We start from the raw sequence: 23267 nt of genomic DNA on the forward strand, positions 1-23267 counted from the left end.
GATTTTAAGTGTGCCTTATAGTCCAAAAAATACAGTAAACCCGGAGAGAATAATTTGATCAAAACTAATATCTTTACCCTATTGAACAGAGTGGAGGGGGAGATGGGGAGGCAGAGGAGGCGAGAGGTATGAATGGTTGCTCGAGGATAGCAGACTGAACTGTATTTAAAATGTCCGTAATATAATTTTTTCCTCAATACAGAATACAGTTAAAGAGCATATAACAGGTTAGACTGCTCATTTCACTAAAATATAGAAAACAAAGTCATATTCAAGATTTAACTAAAAATGTTGGCTAGTTCTTTCAGTTTTTAAAGTAATGTTTCTTATTTCTCTTCCTGGTTGGACACGGACAGCAGATGTGACATACATAGAGGTAATTCCATAACTGTTACCAGCAACCATGATATTAACACAGGTCAAAGCTTGTCTAAATTACACAATAGTTATGATCAGACTAACACTCATACAAAAATTACAGTATTTTTTCCCCACAAACTGGCACTTAATTGATGTAAAACTATGACAAATATTTACCACATGTAGACCTACTATCTCGCCAAACCATGTCCACCATAATTATAAAAACATGAAAATCTGTCATGGGCACTTTAAATGAGGTCACTAAGTTGCATTCATGCTGTAGAATTTGATGATAATCATAATTTCAGATGAAGGGCAGGGGCCAATATAACTCTGGGAGACTCACTGTTTTCGAAAAATATTGAGACGTATCATTGTTTGTTGGGGATTGACTGCACAAACCTGCAATATTAACATCAGCATCAAAATCGCACCAAACGCCTCAAGTTGAAAGCCTTTAGATTAGGAGGCAGACCCTTGAAACTCTTTGATACGTGGCAAATCTAGGGTGATGAGGCGTTCTTATTTACCTGGCACAGTCCCAGTTTTGAGCCCTGTGTCCCCTGTCCCAGCAGATTTATACAAAACCCAGATTTATACAAGATTTATATGCATTATATGCTTAAAAATCACCAAAACACAAAGAAAATGTGGCTATGCTCACTCACATGTTAGTCATGAATGGGCCGAGTGCATAACAATTTTGTTTAATTACGCACTCGTTTCACAATTTTATTATTACCAACCACGACAAACCGAGAGCGTCCCAGTTTTTGATAAAGTCACTAAAGCACTCCTAGGCAAATCTCACTGAAAGTTCATATTTTTCAACTCTGGCGTTTGATGTCTGTAGCGCTGACACTCAAATGCCCCTGTGAACGCTCAAGAGGCGCTGTGTGAACGATTGCAACGCAGCCTGGAAACGTTGGACCAGCCTAGACATGTGTCCCCTATAGACTTGCCTGTGAACCCAAAGTCCCCTGACGCCGTGATCTGAACCAGCATCATGGCCTAATGTCCTTTAAACTGACACATGCTTTTGGAGTTAAGTAATAGCACCACTTTCTGAAGCTACTGTGACAATATCATTTCACTTTTGTTTATTTATACTGACAGAAAAAAACGTTGAACTTTGTGCCAGTTTTTGTTTCACAAGGATACTGCCTGTAATTACAGAGATATTAAAGGGCCTGTCTCATGCAAAATAACTCTTTTCACATTGTATCTTCTGCACATAAACAAGCACAATTTGGGTTTTGGAACATTCATTACACAATAGTTATGAAATCTTACTGATTTCTTGGAGACAGTCACAGACCAGGAACTATGAAAGGCCGGCTATTGCTCATCCCCCCCACCTGTCCTGAGAAAGCACAGACTACGTCCTCCAAACGTGACATAGGCTCTGAGTGAGCCGCCCTTCCTCCGCCCATTTCAGGGAGGGAGGGGTAGAGGGGTGTGCACCCTGATAGCGGTAGGAATAAATTTTTATTCATCATGGCGATACATCGCGTTCAGTCTTATGTGTTGGATCCGGAATCGGAGGAGGACTTTGAGGTGCACGAAGCGCAAGCACCGCGTCGACATCAGCTGAACATTACTGATTGGTAAAGTATTAATAAACGCTAGTAGACAAACTTATTATATCGTGTACACAGCAGTGTATAACAATTAACTTATGCTGTCGCTTTTGTTTAGGTATTCATGTGGGAATTGTCTGCCAATGCGGGGTGTAGATGGTGGAGCGGGGAAGGGGGGCGGGTGCGAATTGCTGTCTGCTACGTCAAATGCCGCTTAGGTGTAGCTGCCACGTCATCGTTGTAGCAGACCTTAGTTTGAGGGTGGCAGAAATCTGCTGCAATTTGTTTAAAAAAAAAAGCCGAATCAATCTAAAAAACACTTTGGCGACATATACAAGGCCCACACATCACTCTTAGAAGGTAGAAAGCTCTGAAAAGTTGATTTTGCATGAGATGGGCCCTTTAAAAGAACCTGTACCCGATTTGTTTGCATGTATCTGAGCAAAATGTGTCTTGCTCAAATACCGATATATTCTATAAGCAGCTCTTGAGGTCTAAATAAGCCCACTGTGTTCTGATTACATGTAATTATAATAAACTGTTTTATTGTTCGATAAACAGTAAGTGTACTGCTAGCATGCAAATTTTTGGTCACTTTACTGCCATGGTAAACTCTGCTCTGCCCTCTGAAAGTTGTGAGAAGCCCTTATAAACTCATTGCGGCGAGTAATTAGGATGCTCAGAACCACTACAAGCTGTTTATAATGAACTACGTTTTTAACACTGTAATAATAAGGTTCAGTGCCTGTAACCATAAACCAGGACAACAATTCTGCAATCTTACAGTCAAACGTTGTTAATAATTGGGACCAGCTCAGTTTAAACTATAGGGAATCCTGAAAGTTGCGATGTCACGTGAACCCAACCTATTGAAAAAGGCTGGTTTGTGCGCTCGGCTGATGCTCTCTGGACTCCACACTTGAGTGACAGTATTGATGGCTCTGTCCAAATCCCAAGACAAACTGTCAATACACATGTCTGTGCAGTGACAGGCTGGGACTACAGCATAATACACTCACTAATGCACTCCAGAGCTGCTTCATGGAGCTCTACCTGATTTTTACTGTCATACAAGTTGAAAAAAACAACAACAACAAAAGTAGTTCATGCAAAAACAGTGCAATGGTCAAACGTTAGTCCTCAGTTACCTTATGCATAACGAGCATAGAGCGCAACTAGCATGCTAACCACACACTTCCTGATTCTAGCTAACCCCTCCCTTGGTAACTGCGTCATCATTTTTGCAAACAGCTGAGGATACTATACTGAAACTTTAACCGTTTCACTTTATCTGTCAGAAAAAGAATTGCCTCACAATTATTTCTACCAATACTTTACTACGCAGACACGATTTACCAGAACACCTCAGCGTCTAACCTTCGATTGTTTGATGTCATTCATAATAGTATATGTAAGTTTGTATTAAGATGTCCCTGTAGAACACACCACTGTATGTATGCAAATGTATTCATCACTCACCTGGCTCCCTCTTACATCCACAAGACAGTTACACTTTTTACAATTTGTGTTTAAATGTTATTACTCAATGTTTCCTTTTACTTAAAAGAGTTTTTGATTCCATTTAGATCAGCATATAATTTACGTCACACTGAACAACTATTTTTTAATTTTCCTATGATAAAAAAAAGAAATTGGCCACAGAGCATTTAACCTCAAAGCTCCAAATGAATCAAACAACTTACCCTCCTCAATCTGATCAATCACATCGATCCACCTTTTTAAGGCGTCAGTCTTCAGATACTTGCAAACTTTCTGTTGTACATAGAGGTGCTTTTTTCTTCATTAATTTACAAATATAGGTGTGGTGATGATAAAATCAGAGAGATGTGTATCTTAGGATCCTGTATTGTACAGTATGAATGCTGTTTGTGTGTTGGGTGAATGTTTTAGTTTTGTGTTGTGTTTATCTTTTGTCCTGTTTTGATTTTTTTCTTTCTTTTCTGTAAATGGTATTTTTCTTAATGTTTTTAGGACCCCCTTGCAAACGAGTTGCTACATCTCAAGGGTCTTCCCTTATATATAAATCATTAAACTTAGTTGTTAAAATGTTTGTATTAAACTGCTCTACATGATCCTGGGGATTTTATTTTAGTGTTTTGTCCATGAATCAAGATATAAACATTAATAACAGATAAGTGAGATGCCTTCTTTCCCCGAGGTCGCTCCCACTAGCGTTAGCAACAGGTTTGATTGACAGCTTTACTAAGCGTTGGGAAGATGCGTTACCTTCAACAGCCTCCCTCTGGATTGGCTCTTTGGTTGCTATGATACTCAAGGTCAGAATTTCAAATATGGAACTTGGCTCCAAATTTACCCCATAACTGCCACTCTTGATGAGCTTCATTTGACTGGAGCCGAACACTATGGGTGACATTGCTAAGGGTGCGCAAAAATATTGAATATCGATATATCACGTCTTTTAATTTAATAATAATAATAATAATAACGCATTAGTTTTATACAGCGTTTTTCTGGACACTCAAAGACTCTTTACAGAGCATTATTCATTCACTCCATACACTCCGGAGGTGGTAAACTACTACTGGCCAAACTGCGCCATCAGCCCCTCCGACCACCACCATCACTCACGCACACTCCACTTTTATACAAGGCAATGTGGGTGAAGTGCCTTTCCTAAGGACGCAATGACAGTTTTTGCGACTGGCGCCCCACTGTGGCACCTGACTTTCCCAGCGCTCTCCCATCCAAGTACTAACCAGACTCTTGCTTAGCTTATGAGATCAGGCTTTGACAAACTGATATGGCTTTTTAATGTGATGATACAGAGGGGTCCGATCAAGCGGTAACGGAGGGAAACGGGGGCAGATTTTTTACATTCAAATAGCTCTTATTCAGAAACTAGAGGGACTATTGAAATAAGTAAGATATTAGAATGTAGGAAAGAGTTAACACTCCAACAGGGTAAAGTTAAACCTGTGATATTCTTTCAAGTTGTTGACAAAAACATAAATAAACTCATGTCAGTAACAGAGGGAATGAAATATGCAGCACTTTTTGGGTAATAAATACAAACAGTGATAACTAGTGGTTCTCACTTACATATCCTTAACAAACTGGTTTGAATATTTGCTTCATACAGTTTTCTACCATATGGTACAAGATTAGGTTGAAAAACCTCTTACTTTTTGAGTAATGAGATTTTTTATTAAGAAAGGTCATGGTAACGGAGGGAAAAGTAACGGATGGAAATTGTACAAGCAAGTAGAAGGTGCATGATTTTGCATAATTTGTCAGCTTTTTTTTTCTGAATACTTTAATATTACTTCAAAATGAAAGTTAACTATTTCTATAAAATATGTCAGTCCTTCCAAGCAAATTTTTATCATTTAAAAAATTTTTTTTTTGAAAAAAAAAAAAATCATGTTCCTTCATCAACAGTTCAAAGATTGAATAACACAAGATATGATGAAATACATCAATTTATTTACATGATTTGCAGGTCTTTGAAATTTGGGAAATAATTTTTGTTCCATGTTTCATACATGGTCTGTTTAAAACGTATGTAACTTTAGAACCAAAAATGGTACAGAAAAAAGGTAAGCAGTTTCATAAACTAGAGTACATATGCTATCTGTTGAATACATTTTTGTATCAGATGCATTAACTTGAATTTTTGGCCTTGCTGTATACTTCTGCTTGACCGGGCCCAGTATCGATATCACGGGCTGCTGTATCGATATATCGCCAAGAGTCAGTTTTGGTATATTTTGCTAAATTATTTTGTGTAATAGCTACAATTGTGTTGACATTTTCACAATTTTGATGAGTGAAGTGGGTGTTTGTCATATTAACTTTGCACACACTTAGAGGACTTAGTATTGCAGCTATGATTTTTCACTGAACCGTATTGAATCGATTTAAAATACAGTACCGTATTTTTTGGACTATAAGTCGTTCCGGAGTATAAATTGCACCAGCCAAAAAATGCGCAATGAAGAAGAAAAAACATATATAAGCTGCACCAGACTATAAGTCACACTTTTTGGGGAAATGTATTTTGTAAAATCAGAGACCAGGAACTGACATTTCATTTTGAAAGGCAAGTTATAGTAATAATAACAGAACAGAGAACAACAGACTGAATAGGCGTTAATATGTTAACGTAACATATTAACAGTTATTCAGATAATTATAGCATAAACCACAAAAGATAAGTTTACCAAACTCACGAATTCACTCCAAATCACTAAATCTATTGAGTTCTTCATCCTCTGTGCGCAACCTCCAGCGATAAACTATAGATCCAACCGTTCTGAATCCCGACAGGATGGTTTTGGTTGTCATTGAAGTTCAGGCTTTGTGGATTCATCCAGTGACTTCCAGGTGCACCCTCCCAGTTCCCATGAAGCTGTGTTCTCCATCCTGGTTTTCCGCCAGTCCCTCACAAGTTTCTCGCTCACTCCAAACTTTGTTTCTGCTGCTCGATTACCATTTTCAGCTGAATATTTCACTATTTGCAGCAGGATAGCGGCTATTTCTACAGAAGACATGTACAGTAGAATGCGAAGTGACAGTGATACAGGAGTAATAGTAGTACTAGATACTGACACACAAGCCTAGAGCGCCGTCTCGCGGCTGTCAGTCTGAAAATTTTAATAAATAAGTCGCACTGGAGTATAAGTCCCAGGACCACCCAAACCATGAAAAAAGTGTGACATATAGTCCGAAAAATATGGTATATCATATTGAAACGCATTGAATCAAAAGTGCACTGAAAAACATATTGTATCGATGTATGTATTGCATCTGCAATTTCTGAATGATTCCCAGCCCTAGACATCGCACTTTCACTTCAGTCCAAGGCTCAAATACACTGGAAAAATCATGTACAGGGTTTTTAATGATGAGCACAACACAACAACATTAGCGGCTCAGTGGTCTATTTGAGTATTATTACAGTTCATTAGTGTGAGTACGAAGCTAAAACAAGTACAACTGACCTTTAGACAAGTCTCCATAACATTCTAATCTGAGGCCATTCCTGCATGCTTAGATCTATACAGGGTTATGAAAAACAGCAGCAAGCTTACACAGAAATGAAGTGAGAGCATGTGATCTCCGCGGTCGAACTTTGTTGATGAGGAGACCTTGGTGCCGTGTGCAGAGGGCAGAGCAGCGGGGAGTGGGTATAATTGCGCTGGAATTGGTCTCCCATGGCAATGATACTCTGTTCAATCTAACGCCGTGCTCTGATTGGCTCGTCGGATCCCTCTTGTTCCCTGCCCTCAAAGAAGGCCCCGTCTATTAGGTGGCCTACCATCCACTTTTTGATAGAAGACATTATTCTTGCCTTAAGGGATAACAAGATGTTTTTTATCTGGCAGACACAAAGCAGACCTGGGCTTTAGAGATGGTCTGCTGCGGTCAGGAGGCCAACAGGGGCAATCAGAAATCACTTAAAGGGGCGGTGTGAGCATCAGTCAAAAACATGTTACTGGAATATTTAAAACTTAAAGGAACTGTATATAGCCTGGGCTCTTACCGCTTTAAAAAACTGTACTCTTATCACAACTGAACCTGGGTTGCCAGTGTCTAAACCTGCAGATAAATAATATATAGACGTTTTTCTCATTCTCAGCATATGGACATCAGCACACACATTGATTAATGATTGACTACAAGTTCTGGGATTTCAGGTAATAAGGATTGTAACTGACTTGCCATTTGTAATTGAGTCTGATTCAGCCTTTAGTTTACTTTTGAGTTTATTGTATATTTTACTTTAACTCTTGTATTACACTATGTTCTCTGTTTGCCTATTAAATAAAAGTGCCACCTAATAATTACCTGTGGCGACCTGAGTTGTTTACTTCCTCTCATCCCTCGGAACGGTTTGTAACAAGAACTCAGATCAGACAAAGTTCTTTTAGGTTTAAAATAACTGGATTTCAGCACTGAAACTGGCAACCCAAATGAAAGACTCATGTGAGGCTCATTGTACTTTCTGACTGGATAAAAAAACTACAAATTCTAACATTAACAACTTGGCCATCATATCTAGTGTTTCTGTAATTATAAATAAATCAACATTACAGTTGTTATTATTAAAAGCTAAATTTGATTTGAACATGTTTATCTCATTTTCTTTATGACGTCAAACTCAGGCCCGGGGGCCATATTTGGCTCGCGAGATCATATCAAATATGTATTAGAGTTGCCTGCCGGCTATAGAAACATTATTTATTTAAAATGTTCAAATATTTAAGCAAACTATTATTAAACATTCATTTTAATAAGAAAAGTTTTAACATTATATATCTCAAAAAAAGAGAAAACATGCAGATATTGTTGAAATTTTCAATAAATATTTAGTTTGGCCCACGACTTAGTCCAAGTTTTTAATTTTGGCCCTCTGTGAATTTGAATTTGACACTCCTGCTTTATGAGATTAACATACATACAGTTAAAGATGCTGTACCAGGTTTTTACTGTTGTAAAACTGTGAAAAAGAAAAAAAATGTAGTTCAATTGTTGCAATGATCTATTGTTTTTTTTGTTTTTTTTGTAATTATAAGCAAAGTTTATCAATGGGTTTCAGAATGATGAAAATCTAGAAAAGTTGCTGGTTTAAGTGCCATCTCGCACTATAAGGACCTCAGGGGCCGGCCTCCTGCTGGTGTCCAGAGTCAGGACTAAACATAGGGAGTCAGCGTTTCAGGTTCATGCAGGTGCATCCAGGCTCAAAACGGTTCTGTTTAGCTGCATATGACTGAAAGGTTTTCATTCTGCAGTCTTGTCTCTCATTTAATCTCTCTTTCTTTTTAATTTTATTATGATTATTTATGTTTTGATTTGTTTGTATTGTGACTTTAATGTATTTCTTATTCTGTAAAACACTTTGAATTACTTTGGGTATGAATTGTGCTGTATAAATAAACTTGCCTTGCCTTGCTTGAAAACATCTCTTAAAATAGAAGGAGTGTTGCAAATAACAGGAAGCTGAAACCAACGAATAGATGCTTTTCACAACTTTCAGAGACCGGAACAGACTTTTGCGGTCAAGAGTGTTACAGCTCCTTTAAAACTAAATGTACAAATGTCAAAAACACTAAGGGATGTTATTGTGAAGAACTTTTTGTTTTTGTTTGTTTCAACTGATCTCAGAACAGTGATTAAAAGTGTGCACTTCTGCTTTTAGCTGTGGACAAGAAATGTACAATCTTGTGCAATGAAATTAAAGGTCTGTGTGCTGTTGTCTCACTGTTGTCTCTAGATCTGAGTAAGAAATGTCCTACTCTGATCTAGATTTTACTGTTAACAATTCACAGAGACCAGAGGAAGAGTGTGTGTGGAGGAAAAGTATTACTATGGCATACATCGATCATTGTTATTCCATTTTTCCCATTCTAAACCTCAATATTAGCATGAGTCTAAAATGGCTTACTGACAGAAACACGTCTGTTGACTTGTTCAAAACTTCAGAGCTGATAAGCCCCGCCTCATCATTGTGGCCTTTCATTGCATCAGTCAGCACATTTCCATTTTATGTGTATGACACAGAGTCTGAAATGTTTGAATGATCCAAAATACAGAGCAGTGGGTGGAGACGGGGAATTTTCTGAGCACTTGAGCCTCGAATGCAAGGCAGTCCCATTGTAATTTCTTCTGCTCTCATGCAGTGTATATTTCTAATTTTTAAATGTTTTGTTTTAAAATAAAATGTATAATCATATTGTGTTCTCTTTTTTCAATTATTACATCAATATTTTGGTATTCTTCAAATGTTTTATAAACACTAATGATTGAGGTTGGTAATAATCTGTTACATTTACTCAGGAAACTTTGAAAAAAAGCTGTACCTGATATTTGTCATCTATTAATTGTTTTCCCCGAGTGCAGATATTGTAAAAGCAGCTGCAAGGGTCAAAATGACTGTTCTTTTGCATTTTTATCATTTATAATTTTTCTGCAAACCAGAAGTGTGTGGTTAGTGTGCTATTAAAATAAATTGTACAGATTCATCAAAATTCCAGCCTATTTTGTTTATTCACTTTTTAAAAACAATAAAAACACTACATCTTTAACAAACATGTACTACTAAATGTAGTTTTCAGACTTTTCAGAAAATATAATACAGAAAATATAACTGTCAGTGTAAATAAATATGTTTTATGTTAAGTAACTAAGATAAGACAAGAAGACTAATACGATCTAAGTTCATTACACTAATTCAGTTCTCTTCATTTAATCACACAATATAAGTTGAGATATGTTATAACATTTCAGTAACTTAACTTATTAGCTTTGTGGAAACTGATTACATAGTAAGTTTTAAGTTTACTGAACTTATTCGGGTTTACAGTCACAAGTACTCTCCCTTTGACTTCATATCAAACCGAACATCTTGGTTAGAAAAAGAGAAGTTGTTTTTTAACACTTACTTAAAGCAGAAGCTCACCCACATTAAAATAGTCTTTATATACATGTGAACCTGAGTCAACCTCACTCTAATTTTTCTACTTGGCGTTTTAAAAGTTTTTTCAGTGAGAAGTGGATGTGTGAAAATGGAAACACATGGGTTCCTTGTGCTACTGCTGTGTTCTGGTAAGTTTTGATTTAAAAATGTTTTAAACGCTATTAAAAGGATTGTTCAAATGTCTTCTTTATTGGTGGTATGTTTCAGGGGCTTTAGGATGTAAATATCCTAGAAATTTGAACATCTCTGTACCAAACCTGGAGGCTCTGAGTGGATCCTGTTTGCTGACCCCCTGCACATTCAGTATTGCTGTTCAACATAAAGACAAAGTAGACCTGACTAAACCTGTTGTAGCCATTTGGAGCAAGACACATCCCAACTTAGGCAAACCTGGAGATCCAATATTTTTTCACAGTGATAGGCCCACCCTCTCATCTCCTATGGCAATGATTGGAGACCTGCATCAGAAAAACTGCACCACTCTGTTCTCTGATATAAACACAAGTCATTCTGACAAGTATTACCTCAGAATACAAAACCACAAGTTTATAACGACTGCACTTTGTGATCCACTTAATATAACGGTCCAAGGTAAGATATATTCTTTTATTTCATGTATTTCATAGATGAACAAGGTTTGTACCTATGTAGACAAAACAATGACTATAATCTCCTTTTATATAGTATTGTTGTTTGACATTTGTATAAAACAGAAGCTTCTGCAGGATTTGTCTCATTATTGACCAGTGGATAGGTTTTTATCACATTGTGGGTTTGACATGTGTGGACCGGAGATAGGACCAGATCTGGTGCTACAAGATCTCGCAAGACAAATATGCCACAAGATTGTATAAATGTGCAATAACTTCCCTCAGAATTTACAAAAAAAGAAAAAAAAAAAAAGTCAGAAGCTGTAGTTCCATAAATTAATACTACAATGACCACTAAAGTAGACTATTACATAAAATGAATCATAATAGTGAAGCCACAGTTGTGAACTGAATCGCACTATTTATTTATTATAAATGATGTAAAAATCTTGTCTGTTTTTTCAATTGATTTGACAAACAATTGAAAAGTAGATTGTAGTATTTGATATAAAATATTTATGCGGTGAAATTCTTTCCCGTTTGATTTTTCCTCACAAAGTTTGATTTATTTTTTTTGTGTGTGCATGTGTGCGTGTGGTCCAGTAGAGTATCAAGTGTAACTATTAAATGTTTGTATTGTTGTGCAGAGTCTCCATGGACCCCGTCAGTGCAGGTGTCATGGTCACAGAGGGAGCAGGAGACAGTGACTATAACCTGCTCTGCTCCCTCTCCCTGTCCTGAAGCTCCTCCTAAACTCACATGGAGCCTCCAACCAGAGCCTCCACACACACTCCAAAACTCTAATGGCACCTTCACCACCTCAGAACAACACATGGTCCAAAACTCTGATGGGACCTTCACCACTTCAGTACAACTCCAGATGAGATTATCTGAGCAGCACCAAGGACTGAAGGTGCACTGTTCTGCTGTGTATCCTGTGAAGAGAGGACAGAAGAGTGCAGACGAGACCATCTCTCTGAGTGTGGAGTGTAAGTGTTCAGCCTCACTGAGTTTTGGAAATGTCTCTGATAATGTCCAGTTTGTACATGATGTTTCGTGTCAACAATTTTAAGACAATTATATATTATATATTATATATAGGGATTATATATTGGGAAATTGCACTATGAAAAACAGGCCATATTAGTTATGTAGTTTTGAACAGGAAGCCAAAGGTCCTGTTTCTTTAATAGTTGTTTTAGGTCAGTGTTAAGGTTTACAAAGAACAAAATGTAAAACAGGAGTTTCCAACCTTTAGAAAAATGAAAATACCAGAAAACTACTAATGTTAACGTTTACAAGAAATTTAGTAAATATAAAAGACACAGTTGAATGTCTATAAAATATAAACCATTATCCATTTATTTGTGTGCAAAGTCAGACAGCAAACTGATATGTTTGATTAAATAACATTTTAAATATTATTCAGCCAATACTTATACATAAATCTCCTGGTGAGTTACTTAGAAGAAGGGGGAGAGCTACTGGTAGCTCTAGAGCTACAGCCTGGAGACCCCTGATGTTGAACAATGCTCTGTGTATAAGCTTTGTTATAGTTTATTATAATCAAATCATGTCACTATTAAGAGTGTTTGCCTGTAGTGATACTGAAAATCACTATAATAGTTCCAGCACAAGTCATCCACAAACATCTATCATGTGTGTCTCCTCAGATTCTCCTAAAAACACGTCTGTGTGGCTCAGCACGAACACTTTTCCTCTATCTGTGGGAGGGTCTGTGAATCTGAGCTGCTCCAGCAGAGCCTGGCCTCCAGTCCAGAGCTTCAGCTGGTTCAGGCTCACCTCACAGGGTCCACAAAGAGTTCATGAAGGAAACGTCTACAGCCTCATCTTCAACCATACAACCCAAGGAGAATACTTCTGTCAAGCCAAGAATCAAGTCGGGGAACAAAACTCTCCAACCATCAACCTGCAGAGTGAAGGTACGCCATGTCATTTCAGATTATTTATACTGCTGAAAATCTAATCCACAAGCCTACGCCACACATGCTCCTGGACGACAATTGTCTATAAATATACAAAAGCATGTAGTTTCATGAGCTTAATGATTGTGTTGTGATAGCGGACTGAAGGGGGAGTGACTTAGAACAGGGAGCAAAGGGAGGGGTACTCAGAGCATCAAAAACAAATATGAAACTTATTCATCATTTTAATATCCTATTTTCAGCAAAACAATAAATGGTAACATAGCGATTTAAATAATGTGTTACATAAGACAGTACAATGTACTTAATATAGTATAACACATTATAATTATGTTGTGTTGTCTATTGCATATCCTCTGTAATGACGGTGCTAATTTAGTAAAGTTGCAAAGTAACTCAAAAAGTACCTGTACTCAGAAGTATCAGAAAGCAAATTTATAGTTTGGATTGAAAAAAAAAAAAAACATTTCAAGAAACCCTGCTCGAGCAGAGAGACTCAGAAAGTCTGTGTCCAGGGTGAGGAGGCTCAGCTGTGTCAAATGTCTTGCTTTTAAACAACTGCATTTGAACTTTCAGATGTTAACGTCAGGATTGGGCCTTACATCATACTGAAGATATGTGGGGTTGTTGTGCTCTTCAGTGCTCTGCTCCTCATTGAGTGGTGAGACTCTTTTCCATCTTTGTTAAAGCATTTCTTCAGGTGACACGTGATAATGATAAAGTTAATATTATTTATGTTACAGTTTGGCAAAGAAAAGAGTGACCCAGAGCCAACAGGTAATTCTGAAATAGAACTTCATCATTTATATTGTTTGTCAGGATCATTTCTATCACTGCACACCAACATCTGCTGTCTCATGTGCTGTCTCAGTTTATTATTGCAGGATGTAAACGTGTTTACTCTTTACAGTAAATACATACTCAGAGTATTTGTATGTGTGTTTTTGTCTTTTTCACAGAGGCCAGAGGAAGACTATGTGAACTGTGTGGAGGAAAGTTCATTTTAAAGACGTTATTGCCTCTTTTCTTGTATCACTGTAGCATACATTGCTCATTGCTTTTCCATTTTTCCCATTGAAAACCACAATATTAATATTGATATAAATTTGTAATAATAGAAACAGGTTTATTGACTTCCTGTTCAAAACTGCAAAAAAATCTAAATGACATTTCATTGTAACAGTCAGCAGTTGCTCTGTGAGAAGGTGCAGAGAGACAAATGCAGGGTATGTGTGAACAGTGTAGATCCGGAAGTGAATGCAGGTCACTTCTGAGTGTTCAGGCATTTTGTACCTGGCAATTTACTGTATAAATGATGTACATATGATGAATATGTTTGTATGAGCTGTGGACCACATTTGAGATGGATCCATGTTTAATTGTATTGTATCACCTGAGTTTGATCTTCTGTATTCAATAAAGAGAAAAAACATGGCAAATGTGTTTTTTTAAACTAAGATAAAAAGAAATAAATTACTGCAAATTACTGTAAAATAAACAGTAACTTCACCGTGATTTGCATTATAGACAGTAACAGTGTTGGTTAAGTACTGTTTCCCCCTCATGAGGCCTTGGACCATTTGCCAGGATTTCTTTGAGGCCAACTGATAGTCTTCTTCCATGGCCTCCCCGAACTCCTCCCAAGAGAGTTTTTGCCTCTGTCACAGCATGAGCATGAGCTGAGACACTCTTTGACTGTCAGTACCGGTCAGCTGCCTCAGGAGTCCCACAAGCCAACAAGGCTCGATAGGACTCCTTCTTAAGCCTGGCACCCTCCTGTACTTCCACAGTCCATCACTGGGTTTAGGGGTTAGGACCACAGCTATGAGTGACTGCTTCAGCAATAGAGATGATGCTCCCAACCTCAACATAGCTCCGAGGAACATAAATTAGGAACATCATTTAAAATGTCTTCTCAAAAATATAACAGGAAGCAGAAACCAATAATATGTGTGTTTGATAACTTTCAAAGACCAGAACAGACTTTTGCCATCAGTGTAGCCGTTTCAAGCTATTTTCTGTTTCTATCTATGTTATAATGTTGTTTCCTCATCACAAACATACCTGTGGTTGTGTCTTGATTCATTCACACGTTTACCACATTAATCCTATATTTCATATGTTTTTTCTCTCAAACAGACAAAAACACTGTACCACATTTCACACCAGTGGCCTGCTGGAGGTCATTCTGTAGAGCACGAGCAGTGTTCAGCCTCTTCCAACCTGATCCTGCTAAGGGACCCATACCTCCTTGCTGAGGGATGCGCCATCTTGGAAAAGTTGGACAATCTGTGCAACTTCTGAAGGGTTAAAGAATGGCCTCATACTCCCAGTAATTATAATCACTCTAACCAAAGCAGCACTAGTGGAAAACAAGCCAAAAAAGACCATGAGGGAGAAACTTGAAATGACCTCCACATGTGTTAGGTTTATCTAAACATTAAAAACAAGAAGAAAGACAAGAGATTAATTCAGTTTTACTCATGAGGAGAACGGGCAGAGAGTGGGCATCAAAACCAACAGTCTCCACACGTTCTGATGACTCAAGGCCGCTCTCCTCTTTTTATTTCATTAGGAGGCCCTAGTTACAGAATGATAATTCTCAAGGGGAAGGGGAAACCAGCAAAGACATAATAAGAAACTGATGCAGCTAAGCATAGTATAAACACATAAAACATGATTAACAATCAGGAGGTGCCTTAGGTATGGTCAGACTCCATCATAACTCTTGCATGTGTGACAGTGGGAGTTGGCTTCATGTGAGGAATCATCTCGAGGTTCACACAAGAGCGATAGGATAGGACACTGCACACAGTTGTCAAACACAGAGAGGTTATTCAACAAGTGACAAGTGATTGGTACATTATAAATCAAAGAATTGTAGTACATAAATGGTTAACTCATAGGCCTAGAATATCACACAAGTATTTAGCAAATATGGGATAATAAAATTATTCTGACAACATGTAAAAGCAGTCCTGTTTTAGAGGAGTTGTCCCATCGTTGCCAGTACTTTAGCACACCTAAAAGAGAAAGAGGTGGCACCTTTTGTTCCTAAGACATTGACTTGTTCATATTTGTATAGATATCCAACACATTTTTTTTTCACATTGAGATCTGATGTGTTAATGTTTTTGAGTAGTGTTTTTAAACTCAGATTGCTATTATAACTCTCTCTCTCTCTGCACATGCTGTAATCTGCGTACCTAAAAACTGCACACACTGTAGAACAAAGACAAAACTGAACACTCAGGAATCACACAATATGAAGAGACTCTATAGACAGACACAGAGACACTAGAAACACAACATACAAGACTTCTGTAGTGAAAACCTGTGTGAGACTTTGAGGTCCAAATCTGACACAGTTAAGATGCCAACTGAGCTAAAAACATAGATTTTAGAAAAAAAAGAGCTTTTTTGTGAACGTAAATGATTGTGTAATATTGTATGCATATTTAGAGCATTTACCTCAGAAACAGCGTGACACAGGTCCTACATATCTCTAACTCCTCACACTACACGTCTAAAAGTGTGGGACAGTGTCTGGATGATGATTACATCAGTTTATAAATCTGATGACTGTGTATTTAAACCACAGAATGTCCGTTTTTATAAGAGTGTGTTATGTTTTGTTCACAAATGTTCTGGATCATTTTGTGTTTTGTGTGAATGTGTGCAAAATTTATTAAAAGATCTTTATAAAAAATGTGCTAAATGAATAATAATAAAAATAAAAACTGTAGTAAAGGTGCACGAGTAATCTCCCTTTGACGTCATATCTCTCAAAATCAAACCGGACATCTTGATTAGAAAAACAGAAGTTGATTTCAACACTTACTTCACCTTAAAGAGGAAACGCAACCACATTAAAAGTTTGTGATTTTAAAACTGTCAGTGAGAGGAGGAGGTATAAAAATGGAAACGCATGGGTTCCTTGTGTTACTGCTGTGTTCTGGTGAGTTTTGATTTTTAAAAAAATGTTTTAAATGCTATTAAATGGATTGTTCAGATGTCTTCTTTATTGTATGGTATGTTTCAGGGGCTTTAGGATGTAAATATCCTCGGAATTTGAACATCTCTGTACCAAACCTGGAGGCTCTGAGTGGCACCTGTTTGCTGATCCCCTGCACATTCAATTTTCCCATTAAATATAAATTAGACCTGACTAACCCTGTGTTAGCCATTTGGAGTAAGACACACCCCAACTTAGGCAAACGTATAGATTCAGTACTTTTTCACAGAGCTACAACCGGCCTCACATCTCTTATGAAAATTATTGGAGACCTGCATCAGAAAAACTGCACCACTTTGTTCTCTGATATAAACACAATTCATTCTGACCAGTATTACTTCAGAATAGAGAACAACTACTTTATGGGAACAGCAGCTTGTGACCCACTTCGTATAACGGTCCAAGGTAAGATGTATTCTTTTATTTTATGTATTTCATAGATGAATAAGGCATGTATTTATGTAGACAAACTAATTCTTTTATATAGTTTTGTTGTAAGACATTTGTATAAAAAGAGAAGCTTCTGCAAGATTTGTCTAATAAATATTGACCAGTGGATAGGTTTTCATCACATCTGTGGACTGGGGATGGGACAAGATATAGTGCCAGAAGATCTCACAAGAACAACATACCACAAGATTATGTAAATGTGAGATAACTTCCCTCAGAATTTACAAAAAACAAAAGAAAAAAAAAAGTCAAAAAATCTGAAGATGTATTTCCAAAAAGTAATACTACAATGACCACTAAAGTAGGTTATTACATAAAATAAATAATAATAGTGAAGTAGTGAAGAACTGACTTGCACTATGTATTTATTAGAAATGATGTATAAATCTTGTCGTTTTTTCAATTGATTTGACAAACAATTGAAAAATAGATTTTGCAGTATTTGATCAAAATTATTTATGTGGTGAAATTCTTTCCTGTTTGATTTTTGCGTGTGCATGCGTGTGTGTTGGTGGTCCAGTAGAATATTAAGAGTATTAAGTGTAACTATTAAATGTTTGTATTGTTGTGCAGAGTCTCCATGGACCCCGTCAGTTCACGTGTCACAGAGGAAGCAGGAGACAGTGACTATAACCTGCTCTGCTCCCTCTCCCTGTCCTGAAGCTCCTCCTAAACTCACATGGAGCCTCCAACCAGAGCCTCCACACAGCATGCTCCAAAACTCTGATGGGACCTTCACCACCTCAGAACAACACATGGTCCAAAACTCTGATGGGACCTTCTCCACTTCAGTACAACTCCAGATGAGATTATCTGAGCAGCACCAAGGACTGAAGGTGCGCTGTTCTGCTGTGTATCCTGTGAAGGGAGGACAGAAGAGTGCAGACAAGACCATCTCTCTGAGTGTGGAGTGTAAGTGTTCAGCCTCACTGAGTTTTGGAAATGTCTGTGATAATGTCCAGTTTGTACATGATGTTTCGTGTCAACAATTTTAAGACAATTATATATTATATATTATATATAGGGATTAAAAATAAGGAAATTGCACTATGAAAAACAGGCCATATTAGTTATGTAGTTTTGAACAGGAAGCCAAAGGTCCTGTTTCTTTAATAGTTGTTTTAGATCAGTGTTAAGGTTTACACAGAACAAAATGTAAAACAGGAGTTTCCAACCTTTAGAAAAATGAAAATACCAGAAAACTACTAATGTTAACGTTTAAAAGAAATTGAGTAAATATAAGAGACACAGTTGAATGTCTATAAAATATAAACCATTATCCATTTATTTGTGTGCAAAGTCAGACAGCAAACTGATACGTTTGATTAAATAACATTTTAAATATTATTCAGCCAATACTTATACATAAAGCTCCTGGTGAGTTACTTAGAAGAAGGGGGAGAGCTACTGGTAGCTCTAGAGCTACAGCCTGGAGACCCCTGATGTTGAACAATGCTCTGTGTATAAGCTTTGTTATAGTTTATTATAATCAAATCATGTCACTATTAAGAGTGTTTGCCTGTAGTGATACTGAAAATCACTATAATAGTTCCAGCACAAGTCATCCACAAACATCTATCATGTGTGTCTCCTCAGATTCTCCTAAAAACACGTCTGTGTGGCTCAGCACGAACACTTTTCCTCTATCTGTGGGAGGGTCTGTGAATCTGAGCTGCTCCAGCAGAGCCTGGCCTCCAGTCCAGAGCTTCAGCTGGTTCAGGGTCACCTCACAGGGTCCACAAAGAGTTCATGAAGGAAACGTCTACAGCCTCATCTTCAACCATACAACCCAAGGAGAATACTTCTGTCAAGCCAAGAATCAAGTCGGGGAACAAAACTCTCCAACCATCAACCTGCAGAGTGAAGGTACGCCATGTCATTTCAGATTATTTATACTGTTGAAAATCTAATCCACAAGCCTACGCCACACATGCTCCTGGACGACAATTGTCTATAAATATACAAAAGCATGATTCAGAACACAATACACTACAACTTCACAAAATTGATGTGATGTGCAGTAGTTTCATGAGCTTGCTGATTGTGTTGTGATAGTGGTCTGAAGGGGGAGTGACTTAGAACAGGGAGCAAAAAGAGGGGGTACTCAGAGCGTCAAAAACAAAGATGAAACTTACTCAGCATTTTAATATTTTAATTCAGCAAAACAATAAATGGTAACATAGTGATTTAAATAATGTGTTACATAAGACAGTACAATGCACTTAATATAGTATAATATAGTATAATTATGTTGTATTGTGTATTGTATATCCTCTGTAATGATGCTGCTAATTTAGTAAAGTTCGCAAAGTAACTCAAAAAATTCTTAGCGTACCTGTACTCAGAAGTATCAGAAAGCAAATTTATAGTTGGGATAAAAAAAAAAAAAAAAGATTTTCAAGTTACCCTGCTTGAGCAGAGAGACTCAGAAAGTCTGTGTCCAGGGTGAGGAGGCTCAGCTGTGTCAAATGTCTTGCTTTTAAACAACTGCATTTGAACTTTCAGATGTTAACGTCAGGATTGGGCCTTACACCATACTGAAGATATGTGGGATTGTTGTGCTCTTCAGTGCTCTGCTCCTCATTGAGTGGTGAGACTCTTTTCCATCTTTGTTAAAGCATTTCTTCAGGTGACACGTGATAATGATAAAGTTAATATTATTTATGTTACAGTTTGGCAAAGAAAAGAGTGACCCAGAGCCAACAGGTAATTCTGAAATAGAACTTCATCATTTATATTGTTTGTCAGGATCATTTCTATCACTGCACACCAACATCTGCTGTCTCATGTGCTGTCTCAGTTTATTATTGCAGGATGTAAACGTGTTTGCTCTTTACAGTAAATATTTTATTTTTCAGACTATAAGTCGCACTTTTTTTCATGGTTTGGGTGGTCCTGCGACTTATACTCTGGTGTGACTTATATATTCAAATTTTCAGACTGACAGCTGTGACGGGGCGCTCTAGGCTTGTGTGTCAGTATCTAGTACTACTATTACTCCTGTACCACTGTCACTTCACACTCTACTGCGCATGTCTCCTGTAGAAAAAGATGCTGTCTCGCTGCAAATAGTGAAATATTCATCTGAAAAGCAAGTAAGTGAGCAGCAGAAAGAAAGTTTGGAGTGAGCGAAAAACTTGTGAGGGACTGGCAGAAAACAGGGATGGAGAACACAGCTTCACTCCTAACGGGAGGGTGCACCATGTAACTTTCCTGGAAGTCACTGGATGAATCGACAAAGCCTGGACTACAATAACAACTGAAACCATCCTGTCTGGATTCAGAAAGGCCGGAATAATTCTAACTGGAACTGATGCTGAGTCTGACGACAGTGACACAGAAGAGGAAGCGGCGCTCCGTTTACGTCATGGATCTATGGTTTATCTCTGGAGGTCGTGCAGAAGTGACACCGAGGAAGAATTCAATGGATTTAGTGATTTGGAGTGAGATTGTGAGTTTGGTAAACTTATGTTCTGTTGTTTATACTATAATTATCTGAATAACTGTTAATATGTTACGCTAACATATTAACACCTATTCAGTCTGTTGTTCTCTGTACTATTCTTATTACTATAACTTGCCTTTCAAGATGAAATGTCGGTTCCTGGTCTCTGATTTTATAAAATACATTTACCCAAAAAGTGCGACTTATAGTCTTATATATGTTTTCTTTCTTCTTCCTTGCACATTTTTTGGCTGGTGCGATTTATAGTCCGGAGCGACTTATAGTCTGGAAAATATGGTACATACTTAGAGTACCTGTATGTGAGATTTTGTCTTTTTCACAGACGCCAGAGGAAGACTATGTGAACCGTATGGAGGAAAGTTAATTTTAAAAAAGACTTATTTTTGTATCACTATAACATACATTGTTTTTCAATTTTTCCCCATTCTAAATCACAGTATTAATATTATAAGAATAGAAACATATCTACTGACTTCTTGTTCAAAACTGCAGAACTGAGAAGCCCCGCCTCTTCATTGTGGTGTCAGTCAGCACATTTTGTGTCAGTCAGCACATTTTCATTTTACATGTATAACCCAGAGTCTGAAATGTTTAAATGATCCCATGTAAATACAGAGCAGTGGGTCTCTGTCCTTATTAGTAAAGATTCATACGTACATTCCCTTTCCATTACTGTGAAAAAGATCTCATACCATCTCTGAAAATTAAACATGCTGGAAGATGACCTCAGCACTTACTCCCACTTGAAGAGGAAGCTCAACGATTAAAATAATCTTTGTTTTCAAGGAAACATGACATAGCCTTAAGTCTCATCTTTCTGTTTGTCATTTTAAAAAGTGAGAGCTGGATGAAAACGCATAGATTTTTTTTTGTGCTACTGCGGTATTTTAGGATGTTTTTTTTTTTTTTTTACTTGTTTTATTTGCTATTAAACACATGCAACCTTGTTCAAATGTCATCTTTGTTGGTGATATGATGTGCTATACTTATTTCTCCCCAAGAGCTCTTTTACAAATTATCTGTAATATGTATAAGTCAGTGTATGTAAGTCAAAGCATGGGGGTCTGTGTGTGTATTTTTGTGTGTGTGTACGTGTGTGATTGAGTAAAGAACTAAGTGTAACTATTACATGTTTGTGACTATAACCTGCTCTGCTCCCTGTCCTTGTTCTCTACACAGAATGGTCAAAAACTCTGATGGGATCTTCACCACCTCAGAACCGCACATGGTCCAAAACCCTGAGACACAGAATTTCATTATCTGTAAGCCTAAATCATAAAAAAATCAAGAAATAAACTATTAAAATATTTCACTCTATGTGTCATGAGTCTGTACAATATATGGGGCTGATGTTCTGAAATGAGTAACAAAAAATATTAAACTTTTTTGTGACGGAGTAGACCTGTCGATATACATACACACTCACCGATGTTTCACTTCCCTGGCCGTTTACCGCTATCCCCGAGGTTTCCACACATCTCCATTGCAACAGTCATGGGTGCACACTTGATTGCTGCACAAACATTCATTTCTCCATAGCCCTTTTGCACTTTCAAACTTTCCTCCATGTCAGCGTGTGTGTCCGTCGGCCAACGTGAGCTTCATTAGCTTCTGCGTTATTTTACGTAGGGCGCGCACGTTTGACGTCACGAAGAACGTCAGGTGACTTTCCGTTTTTTGTACTTGAATAATATATATTTTTTCTCCTATCTGTGCTTAAAGTTTATTGCTAGGATATTTTTGTTTCTGGTAATGTTCTTGATTTTTTAGTATTAAAAGGAGAGTCTATTTAGCCGTTTTTGTTTGTTCATTGATTTGGGGGAGGAGTCTCATACTATAAAACATGACTCCCATCTGCACAGAGGCAGTGTGAGAGTTGTGTGCAACGCAAGGACCAGCGCAGAAGCTATTCAAAGACTACTACAACCTATAAATATATACATTTTTCCAATTTTTCACTGTTTTTGCGCACTTCTGTAAATAAATTCACAAACACTAATTTTGACTATGCCATATTATTTCCTTTCATTAAAAAGAATCACAACATTTTCATGAAATTCTAATTATTTGTGATGTATTGAAGTATTGAAGTATTGAAAACATGTATACACCCTGCAATAATAAACTGAGACAGCACATGAGACAGCAGATGTTGGTGTGCAGTGATAGAAATGATCCTGACAAACAATATAAATGATGAAGTTCTATTCAGTGTTGGGAAGGTGACTTTTAAAATGTATTCCCTACAGATTACGGATTACATACTGCAAAATGTAGTTTGTAACATAATCCATTAAATTACTTAAAGTGAGTAAAGTAATCTGAATACTTTGGATTACTTGATTTGCTGTAGAGAAGCAAAGACAAGGAAATCTTCACATAAGATGTTTTGTCTGCTA

At 37.4% G+C, this 23267-nt stretch overlaps 2 protein-coding genes across 3 annotated transcripts; both read left to right on the top strand.

Moving 5' to 3' along the window:
- Window positions 1–10384: 10384 nt before the first annotated feature.
- On the top strand, window positions 10385–22180 carry LOC110153737 (sialoadhesin-like). Of its 2 annotated transcripts, none has more exons than XM_055159425.1 (7): window positions 10385–10529; window positions 10609–10992; window positions 11639–11980; window positions 12665–12934; window positions 13514–13598; window positions 13681–13714; window positions 22048–22180. In XM_055159425.1, exons 1-7 carry the CDS (start codon window positions 10490–10492, stop codon window positions 22063–22065), a joined length of 1173 nt encoding a protein of 390 aa, XP_055015400.1. In that variant the 5' UTR covers window positions 10385–10489; the 3' UTR covers window positions 22066–22180. The 2 variants fall into 2 exon arrangements, with proteins under 2 accessions (XP_055015400.1, XP_020773315.2); XM_020917656.2 differs by lacking the exon at window positions 22048–22180 and adding an exon at window positions 13897–14370.
- Window positions 16761–21144, top strand: LOC110153729 (sialoadhesin-like). Its single transcript, XM_055159424.1, has 7 exons — window positions 16761–16895; window positions 16980–17357; window positions 17976–18314; window positions 18999–19268; window positions 19908–19992; window positions 20075–20108; window positions 20261–21144. Exons 1-7 carry the CDS (start codon window positions 16856–16858, stop codon window positions 20318–20320), a joined length of 1206 nt encoding a protein of 401 aa, XP_055015399.1. The 5' UTR covers window positions 16761–16855; the 3' UTR covers window positions 20321–21144.
- Window positions 22181–23267: the final 1087 nt, after the last annotated feature.

The sequence above is a fragment of the Boleophthalmus pectinirostris genome, unplaced genomic scaffold (assembly GCF_026225935.1).
Source record: "Boleophthalmus pectinirostris isolate CB_2022bp ecotype Guang Dong unplaced genomic scaffold, ASM2622593v1 HiC_scaffold_23, whole genome shotgun sequence".
Classification (NCBI taxonomy): Eukaryota; Metazoa; Chordata; class Actinopteri; order Gobiiformes; family Gobiidae; genus Boleophthalmus; species Boleophthalmus pectinirostris.